The 21,318-nt window shown below is 47.0% G+C and overlaps 5 protein-coding genes across 18 annotated transcripts in view; 2 read left to right on the top strand and 3 right to left on the bottom strand.

Moving 5' to 3' along the window:
• LOC105562067 (nuclear receptor coactivator 2) overlaps positions 1 to 5,363 on the bottom strand; it is a 166,579-nt gene extending 161,216 nt beyond the window's left edge. For 3 of the 7 annotated variants that reach the window (XM_012012577.1, XM_012012579.1, XM_012012576.1), the window contains exon 1: positions 4,974 to 5,353. The gene's annotated coding sequence lies outside the window, so the exon portion shown is untranslated. Of the gene's footprint in view, positions 1 to 4,973 lie in introns of all 7 variants that reach the window. The other 4 variants (XM_012012580.1, XM_012012581.1, XM_012012582.1 and 1 more) reach the window with 3 other exon arrangements.
• LOC105562085 lies at positions 2,285 to 8,734 on the top strand. Its single transcript, XM_012012615.1, has 3 exons — positions 2,285 to 2,289; positions 6,451 to 8,524; positions 8,662 to 8,734. The coding sequence occupies exons 1-2, from the start codon at positions 2,285 to 2,287 to the stop codon at positions 7,535 to 7,537; spliced, it is 1,092 nt and encodes a 363-aa protein (XP_011868005.1). The 3' UTR covers positions 7,538 to 8,524; positions 8,662 to 8,734.
• A 32-nt stretch (positions 8,735 to 8,766) lies between these two features.
• Positions 8,767 to 14,103, bottom strand: LOC105562071 (ankyrin repeat domain-containing protein 39). Of its 2 annotated transcripts, XM_012012594.1 has the most exons (4): positions 14,028 to 14,103; positions 11,860 to 13,578; positions 10,905 to 11,353; positions 8,767 to 9,099 (listed from the first exon to the last, which is right to left on the bottom strand). In XM_012012594.1, exons 2-4 carry the CDS (start codon positions 11,966 to 11,968, stop codon positions 9,022 to 9,024), a joined length of 636 nt encoding a protein of 211 aa, XP_011867984.1. In that variant the 5' UTR covers positions 11,969 to 13,578; positions 14,028 to 14,103; the 3' UTR covers positions 8,767 to 9,021. The 2 variants fall into 2 exon arrangements, with proteins under 2 accessions (XP_011867984.1, XP_011867983.1); XM_012012593.1 differs by lacking the exon at positions 14,028 to 14,103 and having other exon boundaries at positions 11,860 to 13,663.
• LOC105562070 lies at positions 9,015 to 10,875 on the top strand. The gene is made up of 6 exons (XM_012012592.1): positions 9,015 to 9,122; positions 9,343 to 9,478; positions 9,556 to 9,645; positions 9,745 to 9,895; positions 9,959 to 10,163; positions 10,811 to 10,875. The coding sequence occupies exons 3-5, from the start codon at positions 9,622 to 9,624 to the stop codon at positions 10,120 to 10,122; spliced, it is 339 nt and encodes a 112-aa protein (XP_011867982.1). The 5' UTR covers positions 9,015 to 9,122; positions 9,343 to 9,478; positions 9,556 to 9,621; the 3' UTR covers positions 10,123 to 10,163; positions 10,811 to 10,875.
• A 1,019-nt stretch (positions 14,104 to 15,122) lies between the features above and the next one.
• Positions 15,123 to 20,948, bottom strand: LOC105562069. Of its 7 annotated transcripts, none has more exons than XM_012012585.1 (5): positions 20,666 to 20,948; positions 19,560 to 19,778; positions 19,367 to 19,471; positions 18,468 to 18,692; positions 15,123 to 15,296 (listed from the first exon to the last, which is right to left on the bottom strand). In XM_012012585.1, exons 3-5 carry the CDS (start codon positions 19,446 to 19,448, stop codon positions 15,214 to 15,216), a joined length of 390 nt encoding a protein of 129 aa, XP_011867975.1. In that variant the 5' UTR covers positions 19,449 to 19,471; positions 19,560 to 19,778; positions 20,666 to 20,948; the 3' UTR covers positions 15,123 to 15,213. The 7 variants fall into 7 exon arrangements, with proteins under 7 accessions (XP_011867975.1, XP_011867976.1, XP_011867974.1 ...); XM_012012586.1 differs by having other exon boundaries at positions 20,839 to 20,943; XM_012012584.1 differs by lacking the exon at positions 19,560 to 19,778.
• Between the last annotated feature and the right edge of the window lie 370 nt (positions 20,949 to 21,318).

A 21,318-nucleotide genomic window follows, 5' to 3' on the forward strand; every position in this document is an offset into this window, starting at 1 on the left:
GCGTCTCCGGCGCGAGGCGCGGAATTTCCGCCGTGAACGCGGCTCGTTTTTCCCCGTTTTTCGGCGAGGCGGGGCGGCAGGTTTAAACGCATCCGCAACTAATGGCGGGTTTCGAAATCGCCGACACAACTGTCGTCCCCGTCGTCGCGGCGGCGCGGCGCGGCGGCGACCGCGGTGCAACCTCGCGCATCACATGGCGTCGCGCACGACGAGAGGCACTGCCATTAATACAATAGCCCCCGGTGCGTGCATGCGCGGCGCATGTCCACACGGCCCATTCTCTCGCTTCCGAAACATATGTAGACCGTGGGCGCGTTTAGGAAAACTCGGGGAGATCGATATCGCCGTCGGCCGTCGCGCCGACGACGACGACGACGACGACGACGCTCCGTCGCGAATTTGCGCAATTTATCGCGTCGGGTCTACGGGGTGTCCGGAACTCCGCGACCGGTTTCGACGCGGCCGGCCCGGCCCCTTCGAGAGATAACGAGAAGAGGCGACGGCTATTCGCGATCGACGACGAAAATGCATTTCTCTTTCTCTCTCTCTAGTGTCGACGAGGGAGTCATTTGCGCGTCTCGGCGTAAAGCGTATCCTCATCCTCGCTCGCGTCTCTCGGAAATCTCGTTATCGGAATTGGATTAGTTTCTTTTTTTTTTCTCCCGCTCGTCGTCGAATCGCACGCCTTCCTCGGCGTCGGTAAAATTAAGGTCAAGGCGCTCCCGCGTCACTTGGCGCGATCGGAATTTTCTTTCGAAAAGGCTCCGTTCGAGCCGAGCATAAAATACTTTTCTCGCTGCCCGCGGATATTATTAAGTGACTCATCGCGGCGCACCACTACAGACGCGGAAAAATCACGGACACGCCAACGGTCGCGCAACGTGAATTCAGAGGCCGCGACACGCGGACGATCGTCTCCTTTTCTTTCCCCGTCGTCGACGTCCGCGCGCACTCGAGCGCCTCGTCGGCGTCGAATTCGCGCCTGAAACGCGAGTGTAATTAATTCGGAAACCGCGGATCGCGCTGAAAGGAGCGCCGCGTCGAGCGTCATTTTCGGATGCTCCTCGAAAACGAACGTAACGCTCGCTTCAGGCCGCGCTTACGTCACGCGAGAAACGACCAGGCTGCAACAAACTGCCGTTTTTTTTTTTTACTCCGAGCCGCATTATCCGCGGGAAATGTGCGCGCGTGTGCGTGGAAACGCGAGAGCGCATCGAGGTGTCTAATAGCGAATTCGGTTGCTTGCACTAGTGCGCACTGACAAGCAAACCTACACTGAAAAAAATTTCTGGTTGAATATGGACGAATCAGATAATTCCTTTAGGATTTACCAGAATTCCTGTAATCCTACAGAAATTCTGGTAAATCCTAAAGGAATTATCTGATTCGTCCATATTCAACCAGAAATTTTTTTCAGTGTACCCAAGATTTTGATTTTCTCTTCCGGGGCGAATATTGGCGAAAGTGTAAGAGCTAGAGAAAAAATGTTAAATGAATATCGAATGGTTTCAATAGTACTTTAAGGGCCAGTTTCACAAACGTCGGTTAGCTGCTAACCGAAGGTTAACTGATCCTCTGTCTCTTCTTAGAGAACAAGATAGAAAAAGATAAGGCGTTGACTAAACTCTGGTTAACAGTTAACCAACGTTTGTGAAATTGGCCCTAAAACTGCGAGCAAAAAGTTTTTAATTTTTTCTTTCTCAAAATATCCCCACCACTCAACATTACTTGCGAGTGCAGCACATTAAGGCTTGTTCACGGCCAATTCTTATATTTAAGGATGGTCTTAAATATCTCTTGAAATATTTTTTTTAGTCAGTAAAACAATCTGTGTAACATCCGTACGGATCATTTTTTTTTTGCTAAATGCTGCATGAACACGTATTTAAGACAGAGTTAAAAATACAAGAATATTGACTAGAAACAAGCCTTAGTGCGCACTCGGTGCGCAACAGTGCAAGCAACCGAGTTCGCTATAAATATGCGAGCGAAGATAAATTGAATTTCAAAAGCGCGCGCGGTAATGTCTTCTTCTGTAAAATCCGAACCGGAGATTTCTACGGACAACGGGCTGTTTCGCAACGCTCGCGATTATTATTTCACGGCGCGCGAATGCAATTTACAGCGGCGGGAGGATTGAGATAAGATCCCGGGAGATCGGCTGCAATTATAGAAAACGCCGATAAGAGATGAGATTCCGCGGGAGAAAGGAGGAGAAAGAGAGGAACGCAACGCGCGCGGGTCCTGCAGACTTGGGTCGTAACGTTTACGACACGTCGGCATTATGAGGTTGGCACTCGGAGTGTGTGCGTGTGTGGGGAGAGGGGGGCTATTTAAATAACCCCCGCTGCCCCTGCGTTACGCAATTTAAAGGGTCTCGGAAAAACTCGTGGCTTTGTCGGGCCGCTAAAACGGAGGCTAAACAGAGATTAGAAAGCTGCCGATAAAGCGGCGTTGCTTTCCTTTGTGTGAAGGCCCGACTTGACGAAGCGTCGTTTAACTTGAATCCTAGTCCGATTCACCTTTGCCTCTTTCTAAAGTGAGGCCCGAAGAGTTAACCGCTGACCAAAATCATGCATGGTAATAAGATAATAAAGTTTTAAGGCTACTCTACCATGTGCTCTCCGCAAACATTATATTTCATACGAACAAATCAAAACGCTTGAAAAATTTATCGACAATGTACAGTGTAGATATGCACTGATAAAAAAAATCTTAATCCAAAAAAATATTACTTTACTCAAGAAAATTATTCATTAGATGGCTCCTAATAGCTTATTAATTTAAATTAGAAAAATAACAAACAAATTAAAATATGCATTTCTTTAATTTAAGTATTTATTAAATATCAAATAGTAGATAATTTAAATTAAAAATTTTACTTTAATTCTATAAAATGTTTACTACGATACAAGTTTTACAGCGATGAAAATTGGATGTCTTATTCGACAAAAACAATGATTTCATTTAATAAATAGTACTCTCTATCTCATGAAATCTTTAGTTGAATGTAGAAAATGTAATGATTTCAATTAATTTACTTAATACACAGATTTACGTCAAATTTGATATTTTTACTTAAATAGAATATTTACTTTAGTAAAAAAAATAATTTTAAGTAAATCTGTTTAGTTCAAGACAATTTTTTTTATCAGTGTGACATACAATTTACCCACTCGCGTAATTTTTTTAACCGCACTTACTACAAAATAGAGTGCTTCTAGGCGCGAAGAGCACATTGCAGATGAGTAAAAAATACGCTCACGCGGATACAAGTGTAAAAGCAGTCATCCAAGCCGTGAGACGTAGATCAGGAAGCGAGGGAAAATACAAAATAACAAGCACAACGTTCGCCGTCCGTTTTTGGGAAAGAAAATCCTATATCGCAACGACTCCGGCAACAACTTTCCCATAAGCCTCCGATGCAGTTGTTAACCTTGCCGAATCACGAACCGTTCGGCCGGAAATATTCAGCGAACAAGCTCGAGAACTAGCTCGACGTTCGGGTTCTACGTATTATTATTTCGCGGTGGCACACCGTACGTCGCCGGGCACGAGAAAAATCGGCGAAAATAAACAAGGGCGTCCGGCTTTCTCTCCCGGATTCCCCTTCCAAAAAATGGCCAATTTCGGCAGCATAGTAGTTTCGCGAGGGAGAAAAAAAAGGAACGAGGGTTAGACGTCTCGTGGTGCTCTTTTAAAAAATGAAAGGCTTTGGCGTAACCACGACGGTTCTCAGGCCGCCCCTGCGCACGGGGGCAGTCCTCGAGATATCGGCCGCGGCGCGGGACAGAAAGGGGGGGGAGGAGGGGCGGTCTATACAATTTCGTGTATAAAACGCGAGAGAGTACATTGTAAAGCTCCTTCCCCGAATAGCGGGGCTTAGGCGATGCGATCGCGTGACACGCGCCCTCGGGGCGACCGCGCGAGCTCATTAGGCCGAGAAAAAGTTTAACGCAGAAAACGAGAGGAGAATCCACGGGACCGAAAATTAGACGGAGCCCGCTACCCCCCCCCCCCCTCGTGTTCGTAGAAAATGTGCCACTGCCATTGTCCAATTTTTATCCCGCCATTATTGCGATTCGGACCCGGGGGCGAGCGTGCGAGAGGACCGGCGGCAGGGGTGCTCGTTCCCTACCCCCCCCCCGCTTCAAAACGCATTTCGCCGCGCCACGAGGTAATCAATCGCTCGCTATCGCGGTTGGGCCTCCCCCCTCCCCCCACTCCGAGAGATAATGGATGCACGCGTGTAAATGAGCGCGAACAATTCGCCGCCGCGGAACGAGATCGCGTGGAATTTGGCCCGAAAGGGCCGCCGCTAATGGCGTTTTTCGGGGCCACGAGAGAGAGAGAGAGAAAAGCGCGAGGGTTCGCGTGTCCCGGGAGGACGATGCTCAAAGGGTTATTTAACGCCGGCGACCGGAGAGGCGCGCCGGGATCTCCTCCGCGCGGGAGAGGAATCGATTTTCCAGTTTGACGATCCGCGGCCGAGAATAGCGCGGGCTCTTCCGGGGGGGGGGGGGGAAGGGAGACAATAAGAATAGTACGAAATTCCCCCCCCCCCGGTGGGACAATGAGACCGTCGGGAGTCAAGTTTGCGCGTGGAGCAGCCTCGCGCTTACTTACCCGGCGATAGATATCTAACATTGAAATCCGCGGGTTCCAAATATAACCCAGACAAACGCGCCGGCGGTTGCCACGGAGCGCCCGAAAATCCTGTCCATTGATCCGGCGAGGAAAACTCGTTTCGGTCACGCGGCGTCGTTCGCTCCGAGCGGAGAGCGCGGGGGAGGGGGGGACGCGCGAGGGGTCCGCCGGTCCCTTCGGCCGGCGCCTTTCCACGCTGGCCGGAACACGTAAACGCGGGCGCGTTTCACGCCAGCGAGAGGAACAATCGCGGAAACTGTCACCGGGGGGGGGGGGGACCGGGCCCGGTCGCGGCGCTCGGGGAAGATGCGAGAAGCGCGCCTTACCTCGTCGTCCCCGCGAAGACGGCCCCTATCCTCCTCCTCCTTCTTTTTCTCCTCCTCCTCTTCTTCTTCTTCTTCCTCCTCCTCGTCGTCGTATCGCCGGCAGACGGAGAGACGCACAATCGAAAGCGCGATGGTGAACGCCGCGCGAGAGCGCGCCACGGACGCGGCGGCGCGGCGCGCACAGCGGAGCGCGACGAACTTGACTCTCAGCGGAGCAGCGGACCGTCCGACGAGCGAATAAAAACGGAACGTAGAAACCCGGCCGCTGCTTTCTTGCGGCGCCGCGCGCTATCCGGCATTATAACGCCCGCGCGGCCACCCACCACCCCCGGGGGGGGAGGAGACGTTTTCGCGCACTCGCGGCAACGCACTTTCGAGGGGTTCACGCGCACTCCCGCGTACGGCGACGCGCGACACGCGGCGGCGGCTGACTGACTGACCGACCGACTTATCCGCGGCGCAACGACGATTCCATTCCCGTTTTCGCGCTGCCGTCGCGCGCGCGAGAGTTTGAGGTCGAGGTTGCCCGCGGTATCCTCTTCTCTTTCTCCCGCTTCCTCTTCCTTTCTTTCGCCGAGCGCGCGCGAGAGAGACGGGGGGGGCGCGCGGACCCGCGGTCCGGGGCGCCGCTCCGAAAAACGTTGCGCGGTCGGGGGGGACGGGGGACGGACGGCGGAAGCGACGCGCGCAGAGCCGCGAGCGGCGGCGGCGGCGGCGGCGGCACCGGCCAGCTGCGAGAGAAATATTCGAGGAGCACGGCGCGCGCGACGTGTACCGCCTCGCGTTTCTTCCTCCTCCTCCTCTACTCCCGAGCTCCTTCCGCGGGGAAACACAGCGGGGCGCCACGGGATGCGCGGCTGATACGTCCTTATCTCCTTTATACTACGCTTCGCGCACGTGTGTCGGGGACGCGCGTGCCAGCGCGACGGCGACGGCGACGGCGCCGCGTCGCGCGTAGATCCTGCGAGAGGGTCGTCTATCTGCTCGCGGTGCGGCGTTGCCTCGCGGCCGGCGGCGGCCTCGCCGCTCTTCTCATCCTCCGCAGCGGCGCGAACCTCCTCGCGGCGGGCGCTGCTGTTGCTGCTGCTGCTGCTGCTGCCGGACAGTGCACGCAAGTACGTCGCGGCGGCGGCGGAACGTCCCGCCGCGCGCCCGCCCCCTCCTCCTCCGCCCCCTCGCCCTTTCCCCCGTCGACTCGGCGCTCGCGGCGAGAGCGCATATATGTATGCGTGTGCCTGTGTCTCTCTCTTTTTCTCTCCTCTTCTCTGTCTCTCTCGCTCGCTGTCCCTGTCTATCGCGCCTTCCCCCGGCGTTTCTCGCGATCTTACCGGCGGTGTCTAGCCTTCCTCCGTCTCGCTCCGCCTCAACACGCACGCACCGTGCGAGCGCGCCGTTTCCCTCTTCTCTTCCTCACTACTCCTTCCTTCTCTCTCTCTCTCTCTCGTCTGTCCGCGTATTGCGTATAATGACGGGCGAGCGTGTGCGTTACGCGGCGCGCCGCCAGCGGGGTAGGATGTGGAGCCGCGCGCGCGCTCTGTCCGCTCGGGGTCCGCGTTGTGTCGGCGCGCGCGCGCGCGTACGTTTGTGTGTGTCCGCGCACTTCTCGATTAGCGCGACCCGACGTGCGTGACGTCACAGCGCGACGACGTTACATCGCCGCTCTCCGGCGGATTGTCACTCGCGGCGAGATCGGCGATCGGCGATCGCCGCGCGACGCGAAAGCGGGGGCCCTCGCCGCGCGCGGCCAACGAAACGGAGCGAAACGGGCGTGGACGAAACTCGCGCGCGGAGGAGAGACACACGGAGGCCTCCTCTCTCGGACGGCGACGGCGAGCGGCGCCGCGCGCGAGTGCGACAAGGAGGGAGGCAGAGCCCGCGCGCGCGCGCGCGCGGGGGCTCCGATACGCGGGGCGGCCTGTTTATCCGCCGACGGCCGAGATCTCGTCCGCCGACGCGACGTCCCGGCGCACCGCGCGCGGGACAGCCCGGGTGTCGTGCCGCGCGCGCGAGACACGCGCGAGGACCTCGGAGAAACCGCGACACGGGACACGGGGGCGCGAGCGAGCGACGCCACACGCTTGCTTGACGGCGCGCGCGAACGCAACCCGCCGTTGGTACCACTCGTGAAACGACTGACGACTCCCCGTCGTGCAACGACTGGCGGCGGCCGCACCGCGAACGACGGCCACGGGAGGTGTGCGCGGCCGCTAGGTGGCAGCGCCGTTTACCGCGAGACCGCGGCGCCCCACCCCGCGGCCGCCCCGCGCCCGTGTGTGTCGTGTACCGCAATTCATCGAGAACAGCCGGAAACGGCCGAGCGCGACCGAGAGCGCCGCGAGCCGCTTCAATATCAAGTGCACGACCCTCCGGCCCTCCGGCCGCGTGTTCCTCGCTCACGGCTCGCGGCCGCGCGCACGCGCCCGTGGCTCCGCGCTCCTTTCACGAGGGAACGTCGCGTCGCGACGCCGCGCGGTGGGCTCAAATCAAATTTCGTCTCTCGAAAGAGGCTACAATTCTCTAAATTCCACCCGATTTCGAGGCCTTTCTTCTTTAATGAAAGCTAATGAAATTCGGAACAACTTGGTCGATTTAGATTTTCTCTTCTTGCGTCCCTTCTTCAATAAATTGGACATAAAGAAGTTCAATTTAGAAAGTTTTCAATCAAGAGTAGCTCGTCTCGTATTTCATGTAATTTAACAGGTATCGATATTGAACTTAAATATTCGAGCCTCGACCAGGTTTAAAAAAATCTTACAAGCTAACGTAATTACTAAATCTCACCTTTACTTACCAAACGAAATTAATTGTAATAGTATCCGTTTTTAGTAAATAATAACTGAATTAAGCAAAACTAAGTTATTATAACGTTATTTTTATTTTTAACATTTGTTTTTTGTTTTAGTTTAATTTTTTATTAAATATTTTTATTAATTGCAATAATAAGCTTTGAGTTTCCTCATCCATTGGACTTGGAGAATGCTTCCACTCAGCACGAAGACTACTTATAGAAGGATCTGAAGAGATCTACAAGTTATTTACAATATCTTCATTTGAATCTGTTGCGTTTTCGAGTGTTAAATTCCCTAAAATGTTTCAAATCTCAATTACGCGCCTCTTGAGCCTCCTCGGATAAGATTAATACTTACCTGTGGTTAAATTATACGAGATATGAGATGCGCTATCTACTCTTTGATTGCAAACTTTCTAAATTTAACTTCAAGTCTAATTTATTAAATAAGGGAAACAAGAATAAAAATTTCAGCTTGCATTTAAAAGAGAAAGCATCGAAATCGGCTCAAATTTGGAGGCCCTTTTTGAAACACGAAATTTCATTTCAGCCCACTGTGTGCCGGCGAATTTACGGCGCATTCAATTCTTCAACCGAGGGACTGTTGAGGAGGAGGTTTAGACCCGCTGTTTCCAACGTCCATTAGCTTCTTGGAACAGCCAATGGGAATCGACTGTTGATCGGAATGGCCAATAAAAATTGAAAGTTAACGGACGTTGGAAATAGTCGTTTCGCAAAGTCGCGTCTCCAGAAAGCACAGAGGGTTCGAAAGCAATTCTTTTAATTATGAAATCAATCCCTTTCCCGTCCCAGTTTTGTTCCAAACGCCATTCAAAAAGCACCCGCTCCCCAATCCGCTCTTTCGCGGATGTAAATTGAATTCTTTTTACACTCTGCAAGAATTTGCGGCAATTCCCGAGGAATTTTAAAAAAGCGAACGCTTTCCGAGAGTTTATAACGATCAGTGCTGGCTAGGGCTGACATTACGCGAGAAGAGTACATGTCTTTCTTTGAAATGGCTATCTTATTAATCACGTCATACAATTCTCATTACATGAAAACATTCGTAGTGACTGCTCCGAATCGTACAGATTCTCGACTCTACTCGTTGAGCATCGACGGGTCTCCCCCAAAGGTCTCCCGACGCACGAATCACAGAGGTTCACTTGAGTTTTCCGTCCTTAACACTTGTAAGAAAAGATTGTACCTTGACGAGGGGGCGTCCGTCCAATCTCCCTAGAAACCAGCGGCAAATGATGTCTAGTGACTTCTCGACGTAGTGGGGGGAAAAGTTGAGACCGTCTCAACTTTTTCAGTGTGCCGCAAAATACGACGTATCTAAAATGGACGACGAAAATGATGTAAGTGACACACTAATATTATATGGTATATATGGAATATTTTAATCATTCTTGTGTGCATAAAATACTGCTTTTTGGGATGTTAATAAGTTATGACAATTTCACATTTTTGAGGTTAGTTGGATATATATCTGCAAATATATGAGTGATTAAAATAACTTTTGTAGGATAGCTGTTTGGATTATGTTAGATATATTAAATAATTAATAATTTTTTGTAGGAAATCGCAATGATGTAGACATGCGGAATTTGCGAAACAATTTGCGACGTTGATGAGGTGTCGGACCACGTATGTCTAGAGGGATACAGAGGATGTTATGTCGATGAGGCGACACGTTATTTTTATCCACTTTTAAGTATATATTTTATCTTCTATAAGTGTATTTTATTATAATGTAGATATATTTTACTAAAATAATAATTTTTTTAGAAGATGGAAGAACGTGTCTACGCCGTGTCTACAGTAATGGCGTAGAGCAAGTAGTTGAGGTCGACATTGATGCAACCTTCAACCAGAATATACGTAAGTTATGATTCGTTGGTACAATAATGAGCTCTCCTGCTCCTTTACAATAAAATCAATTTTTTTTCACTTGAAAATCTAGTTATTTCAAAAAGACAGGTCTTGAAGAAATTGTCTCAAGAAGAGGAAGAAAATTTAATTTTATCCGTCCAAAATAGAAGGCCTCTGTGGGACGTTAGCCAGCCGGTAGAACAGAGATCCGAGCAAACCCGAAGACGACTTTGGGAAGAAGTTGCTGTTGAATTGAATGGTAAATAAAGAAATATATAATACAGTTGAATTAGTTGTATATGATAAAATCTGATTTTTCTAGGAGTACTCGACGCAGCTGCTGTACAGAAGAAATTTAAATCATTACGCGATACACATCGCAAAATTATTCAGTCGGAGCAGTACCTTCCGAGTGGATCTGGGAGAAATGAAAATGATGAGGACAGTCACAAGTGGAAGAACTATGACGTAATAGAGTTTCTTTGATACTTGGGTTCATATCTTGACAGAGTTGGATATATTGCATTGTAAGCCCATGCTTATTTCTTAATCTAAATATAGGATGCACCAAGAAACACTTTTTTTTGTAGGTCCGTTTCTTTTTTTCCTCTAATTCATCAATTTCTCACGCACAATAACAAATACTAGTATGTCTTTCAGGAGTTATTCCTCTTGAGCATTAGGGCCTTCGCACACAAAATTGCATAGCTGCATGTGCATAGCGTGAAAACTGTTTAAACCAATGAACATTGAGCATTGAATCGCCATATTGATTTACATAAAATGCTTATTGGTCTAAACTGTTTTGTGCTATGCATATGCAACTATGCAATTTTGTGTGCGATGGCCCTTATTCATCTGCCTCGCACGTTCTGTCACCCATGTACAATATTTTTGCATAAAGGTCATTATGTTCAAGTTCGATTCAATTAATTAAAGGAAGTCTATCCGCACTCACAATCAATATACTGAAAAAAAGAATTTAGTAAAATAATGCCAAATCGGGTTTCACTTTATTTAGAAACTAAGATCGCCTTAGGAGACGATCTCCAATACCTTGTTAAATTCTTTTTTCAATAAACATTTATAACCTCGTTAGACATATATAAGGAACTATTATCGCAAGCGGTGGTTTCACGACGCTCATATTTTGCAACTACTTCTCCTTCCCTAGGCGAGCGGTAAATTTAGTCACGTGACTATATTTGACGCTAAATCGTAGCGTCAATGAAATGGGACCTTTACGCGCGGAACAACCTCCGCATTACCAGGATCTTTTCGACATCGCCGCCCTCCGTCGCCTTCCAACGCTCGAACTCGTCGTCGACGGTGCGGCCGTGGTTGTCCTTGATGGTGCGATCGGTGATCGGCAGCAGCCGCTCGACGATCTCGGCGCCCTCGTCGCTGCCGGGCGGGATCGCCCGGTGCAGGGCCGTCCTGCCGTCCGCGTCCATCAGGTTGGGCGCCGCGCCGTGGCGCAGCAGCAGCTCGATGACTCGGACGTGGCCGGCGCTGGCCGCGCGGTGCAAGGGCGTCGCTCGCATGCTGCGGGTGCGCGCGTCCACCTTGGCGCCGCACTCCAGCAGGACCTCGCACACGCGGACGTGGCCGCCCCGCGTTGCGTAATGCAGCGCCGTGTAGCCGGCGGAGTCCGTCGCATCGACGTGGACGCCCTTCTGCAGTAGCCTATTGACGCGGTCCACGTCGCCCTCGAGCGCTGAAAGAAACCCAACGCCGGTGCAGCGACGCGGAGAAAAGGCGGCCGGCTGAAAATCGTGCCCTTATCGTGCCCGGCGGGACTTGGCGTCGTTTCTTAGCGAAGAGCCATCGAAAAAGAATTATTAAACGATGCGAGAGTAACGAAAAGTTCTATTACGTCGGTAAAAAATTACAGGCGCTGCAAAAATTGTTGTCATTAATAAACAATATCAAATCATTTTTGCCAGCGATCTCGAGAATCTACACGGGGAACATTTTCTCTTAGATAAATTTTATAACTCGTTCAGAAATTGGTAATCTTTAAGTCTGCACGATGCGCTTTCCCGAATACCATCCTCCAAATATGTAAACTAACAATAGAGCCGGTACAATTCCATTACAAGACCGAGACCGGAGCGCACAGTTTAAACTGAAATTGTCCCGATTACTTGCGATCTGCCTGCAGCCGCTCCGTCGTTCATCATCTTATCCCGAAGAGATAGGCGTGCCAACATTTTCCTTTACCTGCCGTCCAAATTCCGTTGATGAAACCGATTTCGTCTACAGTCTGGCAGACATCGTACCGTGGGACGTCCAATTCGCAACACGTTTTGGGATCGTGAGAGTGGTCCATTGTCTATTACACCTGCAAATGAGTGTCAAAAAGCGTTGAGTTTGATTACCAAAGTACCTGGCATGGAAATATTCAGAATCGATTCCGATCGGATTCATTCCGTTTCCCCTGGTAAACGCAATAGAGATCTAGGAATGAACAATTCCGAACAATTCCACGATAGGTACCCAGCTCGGGTCACGTGGGAAGGAAAAGAAGATCGCTTCGAGAGCTCAAAGAGGGCACATTTTCCGACGCGTACAAATTCACTCCTCATGCAGTATTTATTTCTTGTACATTGCAACATACACGATCATTGTACAACGTTCAATTATACGCCGAGTATGCGCTCGCGTATAACTGTCGTAATACAAAGTATAGACTTGCGTGTGAAAGAGATTATTAGCTACATAAATATATAAAATTCGTCGCGTCGAATTAACGCAGCGAGTGAATCGTTATCAACTATTCAGACTGTTAAATTATAAACGCAAGGTTACTCTTTCGTTCCCGCCACCGACCAGACTTTTGATTTTCTTACTTACGTAATGTAACTAACATATAATTGTCACTACGAGATAACGATTGCTTCTTTTATCATTTCACTCGATCCCATAATGGATTCAACAGGAAACGCTCGAGATTATAGTAATTATTCAGATTGACATTTACAATTTGCAATAAGATCTTTAGACCGACATTAATAATCCCGCAAGATTGACAAGCATGTAGCACGAGCAAACAACGCCGCAAATATCATGTCAAACTCCGCGCGGCTTTACGCCCTTCAACTCTCTGGACCGTGCTCGATCCGGAGGAATATAGTATCTAGCGTATAACAACAACACATAATTGTACGATAAATCGTCTATTAAAGCACATGGTGGGAAAAGATGTTACATAGGCTATTAAACTATAACTATACTATATAAAGATGTAATATGTATAAATTGTATTTTGCAGGTATATAATAGAATTTCGATCTCCACAAATATAAATAGACACAGCTTGAAGCCAGTCTGGAGCAATTTGGCGCAATAACAACGTCGCGCCAATTCAGTCCAATCCGGATCCTACGAGGCTCACGTCGTAGGCCTTCGGTAACGCGTAAAAAAAATCCCATTTTCCACGCAACGAGGTAAAGATATCACAAAATCATTGTATAATTAATACTTCCGTGTTGCACACAACGGACACAATGCAATCAACGCACGTTCCTTTGGTCTCTGCCGAAATTTCCGCGTCCGCTAAATTGCCATCCGCAACGCGATTATTTTGCAGAAGTTTACGTGGCTCAATCTTCGGAATGATGCCCCTCCCTCCAACAGTCTTGTCGTGATTATACAATTTTACCGTGTCACTTTCGAAGTCGTAGAAGAGAAGACTCGACGTCGCTGAGATGCGCAAAATGTCACGCCCGATAACGTGAGAATCCTTCGTGCGATTTCGTACAACAAAGATTAACGTGTAAGTTTCTTAAGGGAAAGATGGAACGTCTGCCGACTGCCCAAAGCTCTGCGCATACTTGTACTTCGCACACGTGCCGTCCAATCTCGCAAGGTACAATCGATCTTTCCAAAATAAAAGCCCCTTCGATTGGTCCGCACGCGTACATTGAAATGTATGACAATGTCCAAAGTATCTCGGTTTCTCCGGTACTACAAATAACTCGATAGCCGAGCTCAGCTAGTGCGTTTATGACGGAGAACGGCGTGCCTGAAATCAATTTCGCAACGTAAGTTTCGAAAGGACGTCCTAAAGGGTTAACATTATTGCTACTTAGACCACGATCGATTTGTCCAAAACTTTTAAAAATTATTATTTCAAAATTTCGCCGGAGCGCAGTTACAGTCGTAATTTCAGACAAACATTCAAGATACACAACTTGATGCAAAAAGACAAACAAGATGACGTTGCAAATCTCATCGATTCATCGATACTAATTTCTACAGTTTGATTCAAAACACATATATATGTAGATATAGATATAAATCACAAGACATAGGTGTACATTTAGATGTATAGGTAATACGCTTGCAGTAAGGCCCATTTTTTTTTAGCTTAACTTTCCCGCTGCAATGTCCAAAGTATCTCGGTTTCTCCGGTACTACAAATAACTCGATAGCCGAGCTCAGCTAGTGCGTTTATGACGGAGAACGGCGTGCCTGAAATCAATTTCGCAACGTAAGTTTCGAAAGGACGTCCTAAAGGGTTAACATTATTGCTACTTAGACCACGATCGATTTGTCCAAAACTTTTAAAAATTATTGCAATGTTTATCTTACTAATCGAGATGTAATAAAAAAATCGCTCATATCTCTATTAGACTGATTAAACTTTTCAAAGTCAACGAAACATGCCTTAGTAATATTAATAATAATTACAGCTGTTGCAAAGGACGAATCGCCCACACGGAAGATCCCGAATCCCGATGGCAAGTGAAGTCAAGTAGACGTTTATTCAACGCACATTTTCAGCACAGATATTATAATACATTTACCGTTAATTCACGAGCTACATCGGAAATACTATCGATTTATAGGAAAACGTTGGACTGCGCGCTTCTTTCGACTGACAAACGAAATGAAAATGACGGTATATTCCGGCCCGATTTATTATTTTTATATTAAACAACTCAACAGCCACGAGTCTTAATAGATCGTTTACAATTTCACTTGCTTCACAAATGCCTCAACTTTTGCTACGTCATCTCAGTCGCGACGGGCGTTTCGTTTTTTTTTTTATTATAAATTGTTGATGCGATTCTGCAGTTGCCGATTACGTATATTGACAACTGTAAATAAAAATGGAGAAGTGAAGAGTATTCCCCGGTGATTTCATAGAACCGGGGCTGACGGTTTACTCTATTCTGAGAAAATCGCGGATAATTACACGAGTTATTTAAATTTCTTGCGTTCGCCAGCGTGATTCTATATGATTAACAGAGATTTCATAATCAAACCGAGTGCCGCTACACTCTCTGACACGCAACACGTGCGTGCACCGGCGAGGAGCGCGAATAAAAATTGCGCCGTAGCCGCGAGAGAGAGAGAGATCCTGCATCTTTTCGGGACTTCCCGGGGCGACTGGTCCGCGCAACTGCCTCTGGCCGTCACGTCGGGATATTCTGGATCATTAACCTTTCAGCATAATTCCATTCACGATATTGTGGGTACTTGGGGACAGCGGGAAGCGACTGCGTAAGGCGGACGCCTCCTGCGGCGGTAAACCGAAGACCGCACAATCAGTTGCGAACGGGGACGCTTTTACACCGACGTAATAGAAAATGTCGTCGTCCTCGTCGGCGGCGTCCTGCTTTTTCGACGTGGTTGTCGATGCCATTGCCGCGCTAAAAGTTTCGTTATACCTTGTTGTGCTTTGCTTCTAGAAGAAAAGCAGACGTGACGCACGTGAGTGACGATCGGAGCCATTTATCTCGAAAGTGATACGCAACAACGGTATCTCTATGGGAGTTAATGGAAAGTTGGAAAATCTGCGATCGCGCTCTTGTCATCGTAAGGTCCTTTCCGTCCGCGATGTTTCCCCCCTTCGAATAGTTACAGCAACGTTCGATCAGGATAGAATTTTTCTAACATCTCACAATCTCGCAGGAGAAAACATTAAAATGCGACTTATAACACTTTCAGGATAAATGGCGTATTCTGATCGAATGAAACGTTGTTGAAGCTGATATTAACACAATACGCCGAATCTCCAATAGAAAACGAATAATTGGGGAGGGGAAAATTTTATCAGAGAGAAAGAAATTTTAGGATTGATAATCGCGATTATCTTCTACTGACGTCTCGTATTATGAAAATTTTGTTTAAAATATTGCAAATAATTTCTAAGTAAAACCAACGATACTATTTTTCTTACTGGATTGCTTACGAGAGCCAATCAAGAATCAGCTTTAAAGACAACGGCACACGATACAGTTTTTCCTACTGGATTGCTCACGAGGCCTACGTTGGTCTACGTTTTTTTCTATTGGGAGAATATTATTAGCACATATATGTATAAATACACATGTAACCAGGGTTGGGTAGTGTCTAGTTGAAAAGATGAAAGTTAAGTTAAAAAGTTAAATAATTTTAACTTAATTTAGTTCCATTATAGACTGTTAACTTTTGATTGAATTTCGTTACATTTTATCGGTAACTTTTCACTTTTAATTCACCTCTCTCTTAGGCCCGGTTTTTCATTTTCTGGGTAATTGTTAACCAGAGACTAGTCGACTCTGTCTCTGTTTAGATAATAATATAAAGAAAGATAGAGAGTCGACTAACTTGTGGTTAACAGTTAACCAGAAGTTAGCCGACTCTGCATCTTTTTCTACGTTATTATCCGAGTTAAATTTTCGAAGCTGTTAACTTTAACTTAACTTAGTTAAAAAAAAAAGATAACTTATCCAACCCTGTATGTAACGCATATGCAAATGATAAAGCTAAAATTATGAGCTTTCGATGAAAGCTCGCGTGCTTTCCGACAACGCATAAAATTCTGCGTGAAAAGAAGAACATGCTGCAAGTTCCGCAAATATTAAGTGATTCCAAATACATTATTAGCATTTTTTCTGTATATCTGTACAAACTTCTAAACATAAATATATTATAGTAAATGTATTGCTTTAAACGTAAGATGCTATCTTCAAGTATACTTCAAATATTATTTTGAATCATATCACAAATATTAAAACTATTTATTTTTGTTCTGTACAACAACTCGTACAATTCTCTTTAACATAAAGCGTAAACGTTTATTTTTCTATCACATGTTGCGAGGTGCGCCTTTGTAAAATGAACTCGGAATTTTATGCGAATTGGAACATAAATTACTTAAATTTACATCTTACGGCTATAGAAGTGCAGAAAACAAGTTGTTACATACTTGTGTATAAAATGCAATGGAAACTTTTAGGAAAAAAAAACGATACAATTTTCTATCGTTGCAGATGCATATGCATATCTGACAAATATAATGTCAAAGGTACAAAGTCACTTTATGTAGCAAAGTATTTCATTCCTTGTCAATAATCCTAATGTATTCCTCGTCAGACTTTCTTCTAACAAGAGTCATACAAAATACCGTATTCTTTCATCGGAACCGAGCAGATTGGCCCCTTCTTTTTCATATTCTACCTACATATTCAGTCTTCTTACGTACCGCCCATGTGCATAGACTGGAAATGTGCGCGTGATCAATTTCGGGTAAGAAACCGAGGGAAAGATAAAAAAGATAGAGCAACGCGTAGTTAGGCAGATATGAAACGTAGAATGAAACAGATATGAAACAGATATGAAACAGATATGAAACGAGAGAACAGCCAGAGAAGAAAGTGTTGCACTTGCCGAGATTAGAAAGAAAGGGACCGGGGAAGAACAAGGAATATGTATAAATAACTTTTAACTTAAGCTAGCATGTTATTTATAAAGTGTATCCTTGAATGCTTTTAGACAGTGAAGAAATTGTAGTCCATAATTGCGTTACACGCGGCATCGTTCTCTCTGTTTTATCCAATTAGCCGCTCTTCTCGTGCTCTCTTTTAAAATGCATCACGACTTAGCGCGCTCGTTTCACTTATCTACACACCACAGTCGCGTTATACGAGCCTGCCGAATCCCCGGTTGCCTCTCGCCGACAAAGAACAAGGATTTTTGTGCGGAAGAACTACGAGATTTTAGGCAGAAGTACACACAAACAGGATAATACATTGGATGGCTTGTGCTGAGTATATGAAAGTGAATTTCTTACGTTTTACGACACTTACACATTTCTTTTTCTTTTCTATGAACGTACGAGCGGCCACGCGCACACCGGCGGTCGACAAACCGCCGTCTATAATGAAATATTAACCCAATTCAAACATCTCTGAGCAATGCGTTTGGCGTGTAATATACGCGGAGATAAGGAATACTCCGCCTTTAGGAATGTAAGCGCGATAACTCGATAGCACAGAGGCACGAGATGACACGGGGATATAATTTTATATCGTAAACTTATTTGATGTAGATCCCAGTGAAACTTTAAGACGACTGTCACATGTCTTCCTTTACTTCGTCCTCAGCGCAGATAAAAGTATCCGAGCATATCAACATTGTGCTATCACTTTTAGACTCGACATATCACCGGCGCACTCGTATCAATCAACGTGTTTTCACGTAACAATCCACGTGTACATGCCTTTGAATAATTCCCCGTTACATTTCTTCACTGTACGCATTTTACGGCGGGATTAACGATAATAATTATCCGTCCCGAAGGTGCCAACTCAACGTGCGCATATGCCTGTTGGTTTCAGTACAACATGCTGTCCCTGAATTAATTTTAATGTATGCACGTGCTGTAACAACTTGTTTACGTTGCTGGAGTGAATTGAGATTGTTAAAGATCAGACTGGATAATGAGGTAGGCGAAGCTCTAGAAGCGTTAGAACACGGGCTGTGCCTGATGAACATGGCGCTTATGCTAATATCAGGTGCTCTTGAAATAGCAAGTATATACGAATTTCGAGGCATACCAGCTTTTGCAACGGTATCAGGCTCGGGTTCTGAGAATTCTTTTCTCATAGTCCACATGTACTCGTTATAATCCTGCTTAATGCTAGTACTGGAGGATGCGATGACTTTGTAACCGAGCACTTCTAAAGCGGTCAATATTATGCAGGGGTGCTGCAAATACACTATCGTCGAGTCATCGCAATATCCTATAGAGGAGAAGCGACCCAACTGCTCTATGTCGGCCGCTATAACATAATTGAACATTAACTTCACACCTGAAATCTCTCCCAGCGTTTCTAGCCGCGATTCGCCGCCGAGTGTGCCAATTTACCCGAGCAACGACACAGACCAAGCGATCCCGGAGCCTCCGCTACGACGGCAGCGAAGCTGCAAGTTGGAGACAGAGATGGCCGATCTACGTCTACCGCTGACTCGCTCTAAAGCCCTTGTGTCCACGATCCAAGAACTGCGTCCAAGTTCTAGTTCCGAGAAATGTGTAGCCAATCAACTTGCATCTTTTACGGTAGAGCTGCTAGGTGATCGGCTATGCATCTCTCGAAACTGGAACTAGGATCAGACTTAATACATTCGTAGCGACTCTTGGACAGTCTCCGTAGATTTCTAAGCTGGAGTGAGAGAGCAGTAGATTCGAAACAGCTTTCTCACACTCCCGGCTCCACTCCGCGGGCGGAATGCTTGGTCCGTTATACACGTTACGTCTGCTATCTCGCGACGCTATTTTATCTTTACGTCTATTTTATCTAGTGAAGATTACTAAGGAAAACGTGACACACCGAGTTCTCGAATATGACTCACGTGCCGCGTAATCCAATTGAAAAGTACTTGAAAAAGCGAAGCGTGTACCGTGTATAGAGTTGAACGTACGAGTGTATTTGAACAGAGGTGGTGTTTTTCGTACCTTTAAGACCTGACACTAAAACCCTCCAGGGATACTTATGACTGTACGACGCTAGGTTACCACGTACTAGAATGTATGGCATCTGTAATAGTCGGCTAAGACAATCTGTAATAGACGACAGCCTATGAACACATATTCAGATAAGTGTGTCAGACCTCTCCTGCTGATCTGATCTAATAGTGGCAATTATTACCGTGTGCTAACTAACTGCTGCAATTTGGCGCGCGCTCTTACACTCTAGGAGTCTTCGCTTATCGACTTAATTTGTAGCAATTGGTCACAAATGAACTTAAACTCGGTCCAGAGAGTTTGCAAAAATCCTCATTGCGACGCGCGATTTATTCTTATTGCAAAATTGACAGGCCAATCACACTTGTCGATCGATATCGCCCGGGAAGTAAAACAAAACCACCTGGGAAGAGGTGACATAGCTGAACAAACGAAAGCTGCGCTCCGGCGAGGCAGATTAAACGAGAATGACAAGCTTCCAGAGATTCTTTTCGGGAGATTCAGGTATTTCGGGAATGGAGGCCAACGACCCCCGGCGAGTTTGCCGAATGCTCATCACAAAGGGCCAACCTTTAGGGTCTATTCAGACAAATTTCTCTCCTTATGCATGCACTTACGGCCCAATCCAATTCTTTGTACACAGAGGAGAGCCTCCTGTTACGAGATAGGCTTTTAATATGAGACAGCAAGTTTTCAACGTGCAAATTCAATCGCAATCTTTTCTTGCGACACGATCTAACAGTGAATCTTCCACTAAACAGATTTCGCTCCAAGGGCAATAAATTCGTGGTGGAATCGACCGACGGCGGCTATTAATTTAACGGAAACCCCGCTATCCCATATTAGGATCCTATCTCATAACAGCGGACTTTCCCATGTTTGTGCACCTTGCAAGTCTGTCTGGCTAGACCCTTAGTTCACTTAATCTCGCAATCGCTTCGTAATCACCGTGCGTAACGCGTTGCGGGGTAAAAAAACGTCGAAACGCACATTTTTTTAAAATCCCAAGCGACGCGCAAACGAATGGACCATCTATTTGCAAGCTCGCGCAACCCGCGGTTGGAAAACGCGAGCGTCTCTGATCGATTTGTTCGAAATGTCGGACACAGGTGTCACGAGCCTTTCGAAGCGCACACCTTTGCGAAGCGCATACTCCCGTTTCGCGAGGATCGAGCGTAGCCGAATGTTATAGTGTCAAATGTGACTCAGAAAAAAAAGTTCGCTCCGTCCCGACACATGCGCCGTGCAAGCTCTCCCCTATTAATGCTTATATGTATATTGGAATCTTACCGACAAGCGAAGAGGATCGAAGCTCGGAGTAAACGAGCGCTTTACGAAGTTACACGCCCCTTTCGGCGATACAAGCTGATACAAGCTCGCAGCAGTCGGCCGCGTGCGTGATATCGACTGTCCTATCCTTTCTTGCGCGCCGTCTCTCTATCCGAATAAGCGGGTTAATTTACCTGGAGAATCGCTTCTACCGTGACGCGTCTGGAGTGACAGAGGGAAGTAAGCGCGCGCGCAAGTACGCAGTATTGTACGCGATGCCAGGCCAGCCGGGCACGAACGCGGGAGACGAGCTAGACGCGGAACGTGGCGTCAAGTTGGCAGCGCGAGGGAGAGGCGTTCCGATTGGCCACAGACTAGCGACTGCCGGCTCGGATTGGATTGGGATTGGCGATTGACGATTGTCCTCTAGCCAATGAGAGTCGACCAAATCGCTGGCTGCTTTGCTCTCATTGGCTAGAGGATAATCGCCAATCGCCAATCCCAATCCAATCCGCGTCGACAATTGCTAGTCTGATTTGGCCGCAGCAACACAGATAAAATATTTTTGCAGGACGCACAAAAAATGTTCGAAGACCCCGCGTAAAGCCTCCGCTACAATGATTCTCGGTTCTGTCTACAATGGTCGTAGTCGTAAGAATAATCGACTGCGATTA

The sequence above is a fragment of the Vollenhovia emeryi genome, unplaced genomic scaffold, assembly GCF_000949405.1.
Source record: "Vollenhovia emeryi isolate VEMERY1.0 unplaced genomic scaffold, V.emery_V1.0 DF939196.1, whole genome shotgun sequence".
Classification (NCBI taxonomy): domain Eukaryota; kingdom Metazoa; phylum Arthropoda; class Insecta; order Hymenoptera; family Formicidae; genus Vollenhovia; species Vollenhovia emeryi.

What these genes read in the sequence shown, in the direction of transcription:
- LOC105562069 (XM_012012584.1), bottom strand. Translation starts at nt 19,448, where the DNA reads ATGCCATACATTCTAGTACGTGGTAACCTAGCGTCGTACAGTCATAAG. An exon ending in TTTAGTGTCAGGTCTTAAAG is followed by an intron (nt 18,693 to 19,366) that starts GTACGAAAAACA and finishes ATTATGTTATAG; the next exon opens with CGGCCGACATAGAGCAGTTG. An exon ending in TGATACCGTTGCAAAAGCTG is followed by an intron (nt 15,297 to 18,467) that starts GTATGCCTCGAA and finishes CGAAACTTTTAG; the next exon opens with CGCGGCAATGGCATCGACAA.
- LOC105562070 (XM_012012592.1), top strand. Translation starts at nt 9,622, where the DNA reads ATGCAACCTTCAACCAGAATATAC. An exon ending in AACCTTCAACCAGAATATAC is followed by an intron (nt 9,646 to 9,744) that starts GTAAGTTATGAT and finishes TCAAAAAGACAG; the next exon opens with GTCTTGAAGAAATTGTCTCA. An exon ending in AGTTGCTGTTGAATTGAATG is followed by an intron (nt 9,896 to 9,958) that starts GTAAATAAAGAA and finishes TGATTTTTCTAG; the next exon opens with GAGTACTCGACGCAGCTGCT.
- LOC105562071 (XM_012012594.1), bottom strand. Translation starts at nt 11,968, where the DNA reads ATGGACCACTCTCACGATCCCAAAACGTGTTGCGAATTGGACGTCCCA. An exon ending in CAACGGAATTTGGACGGCAG is followed by an intron (nt 11,354 to 11,859) that starts GTAAAGGAAAAT and finishes GGTTTCTTTCAG; the next exon opens with CGCTCGAGGGCGACGTGGAC. An exon ending in GCGATGTCGAAAAGATCCTG is followed by an intron (nt 9,100 to 10,904) that starts GTAATGCGGAGG and finishes CGTCCATTTTAG; the next exon opens with ATACGTCGTATTTTGCGGCA.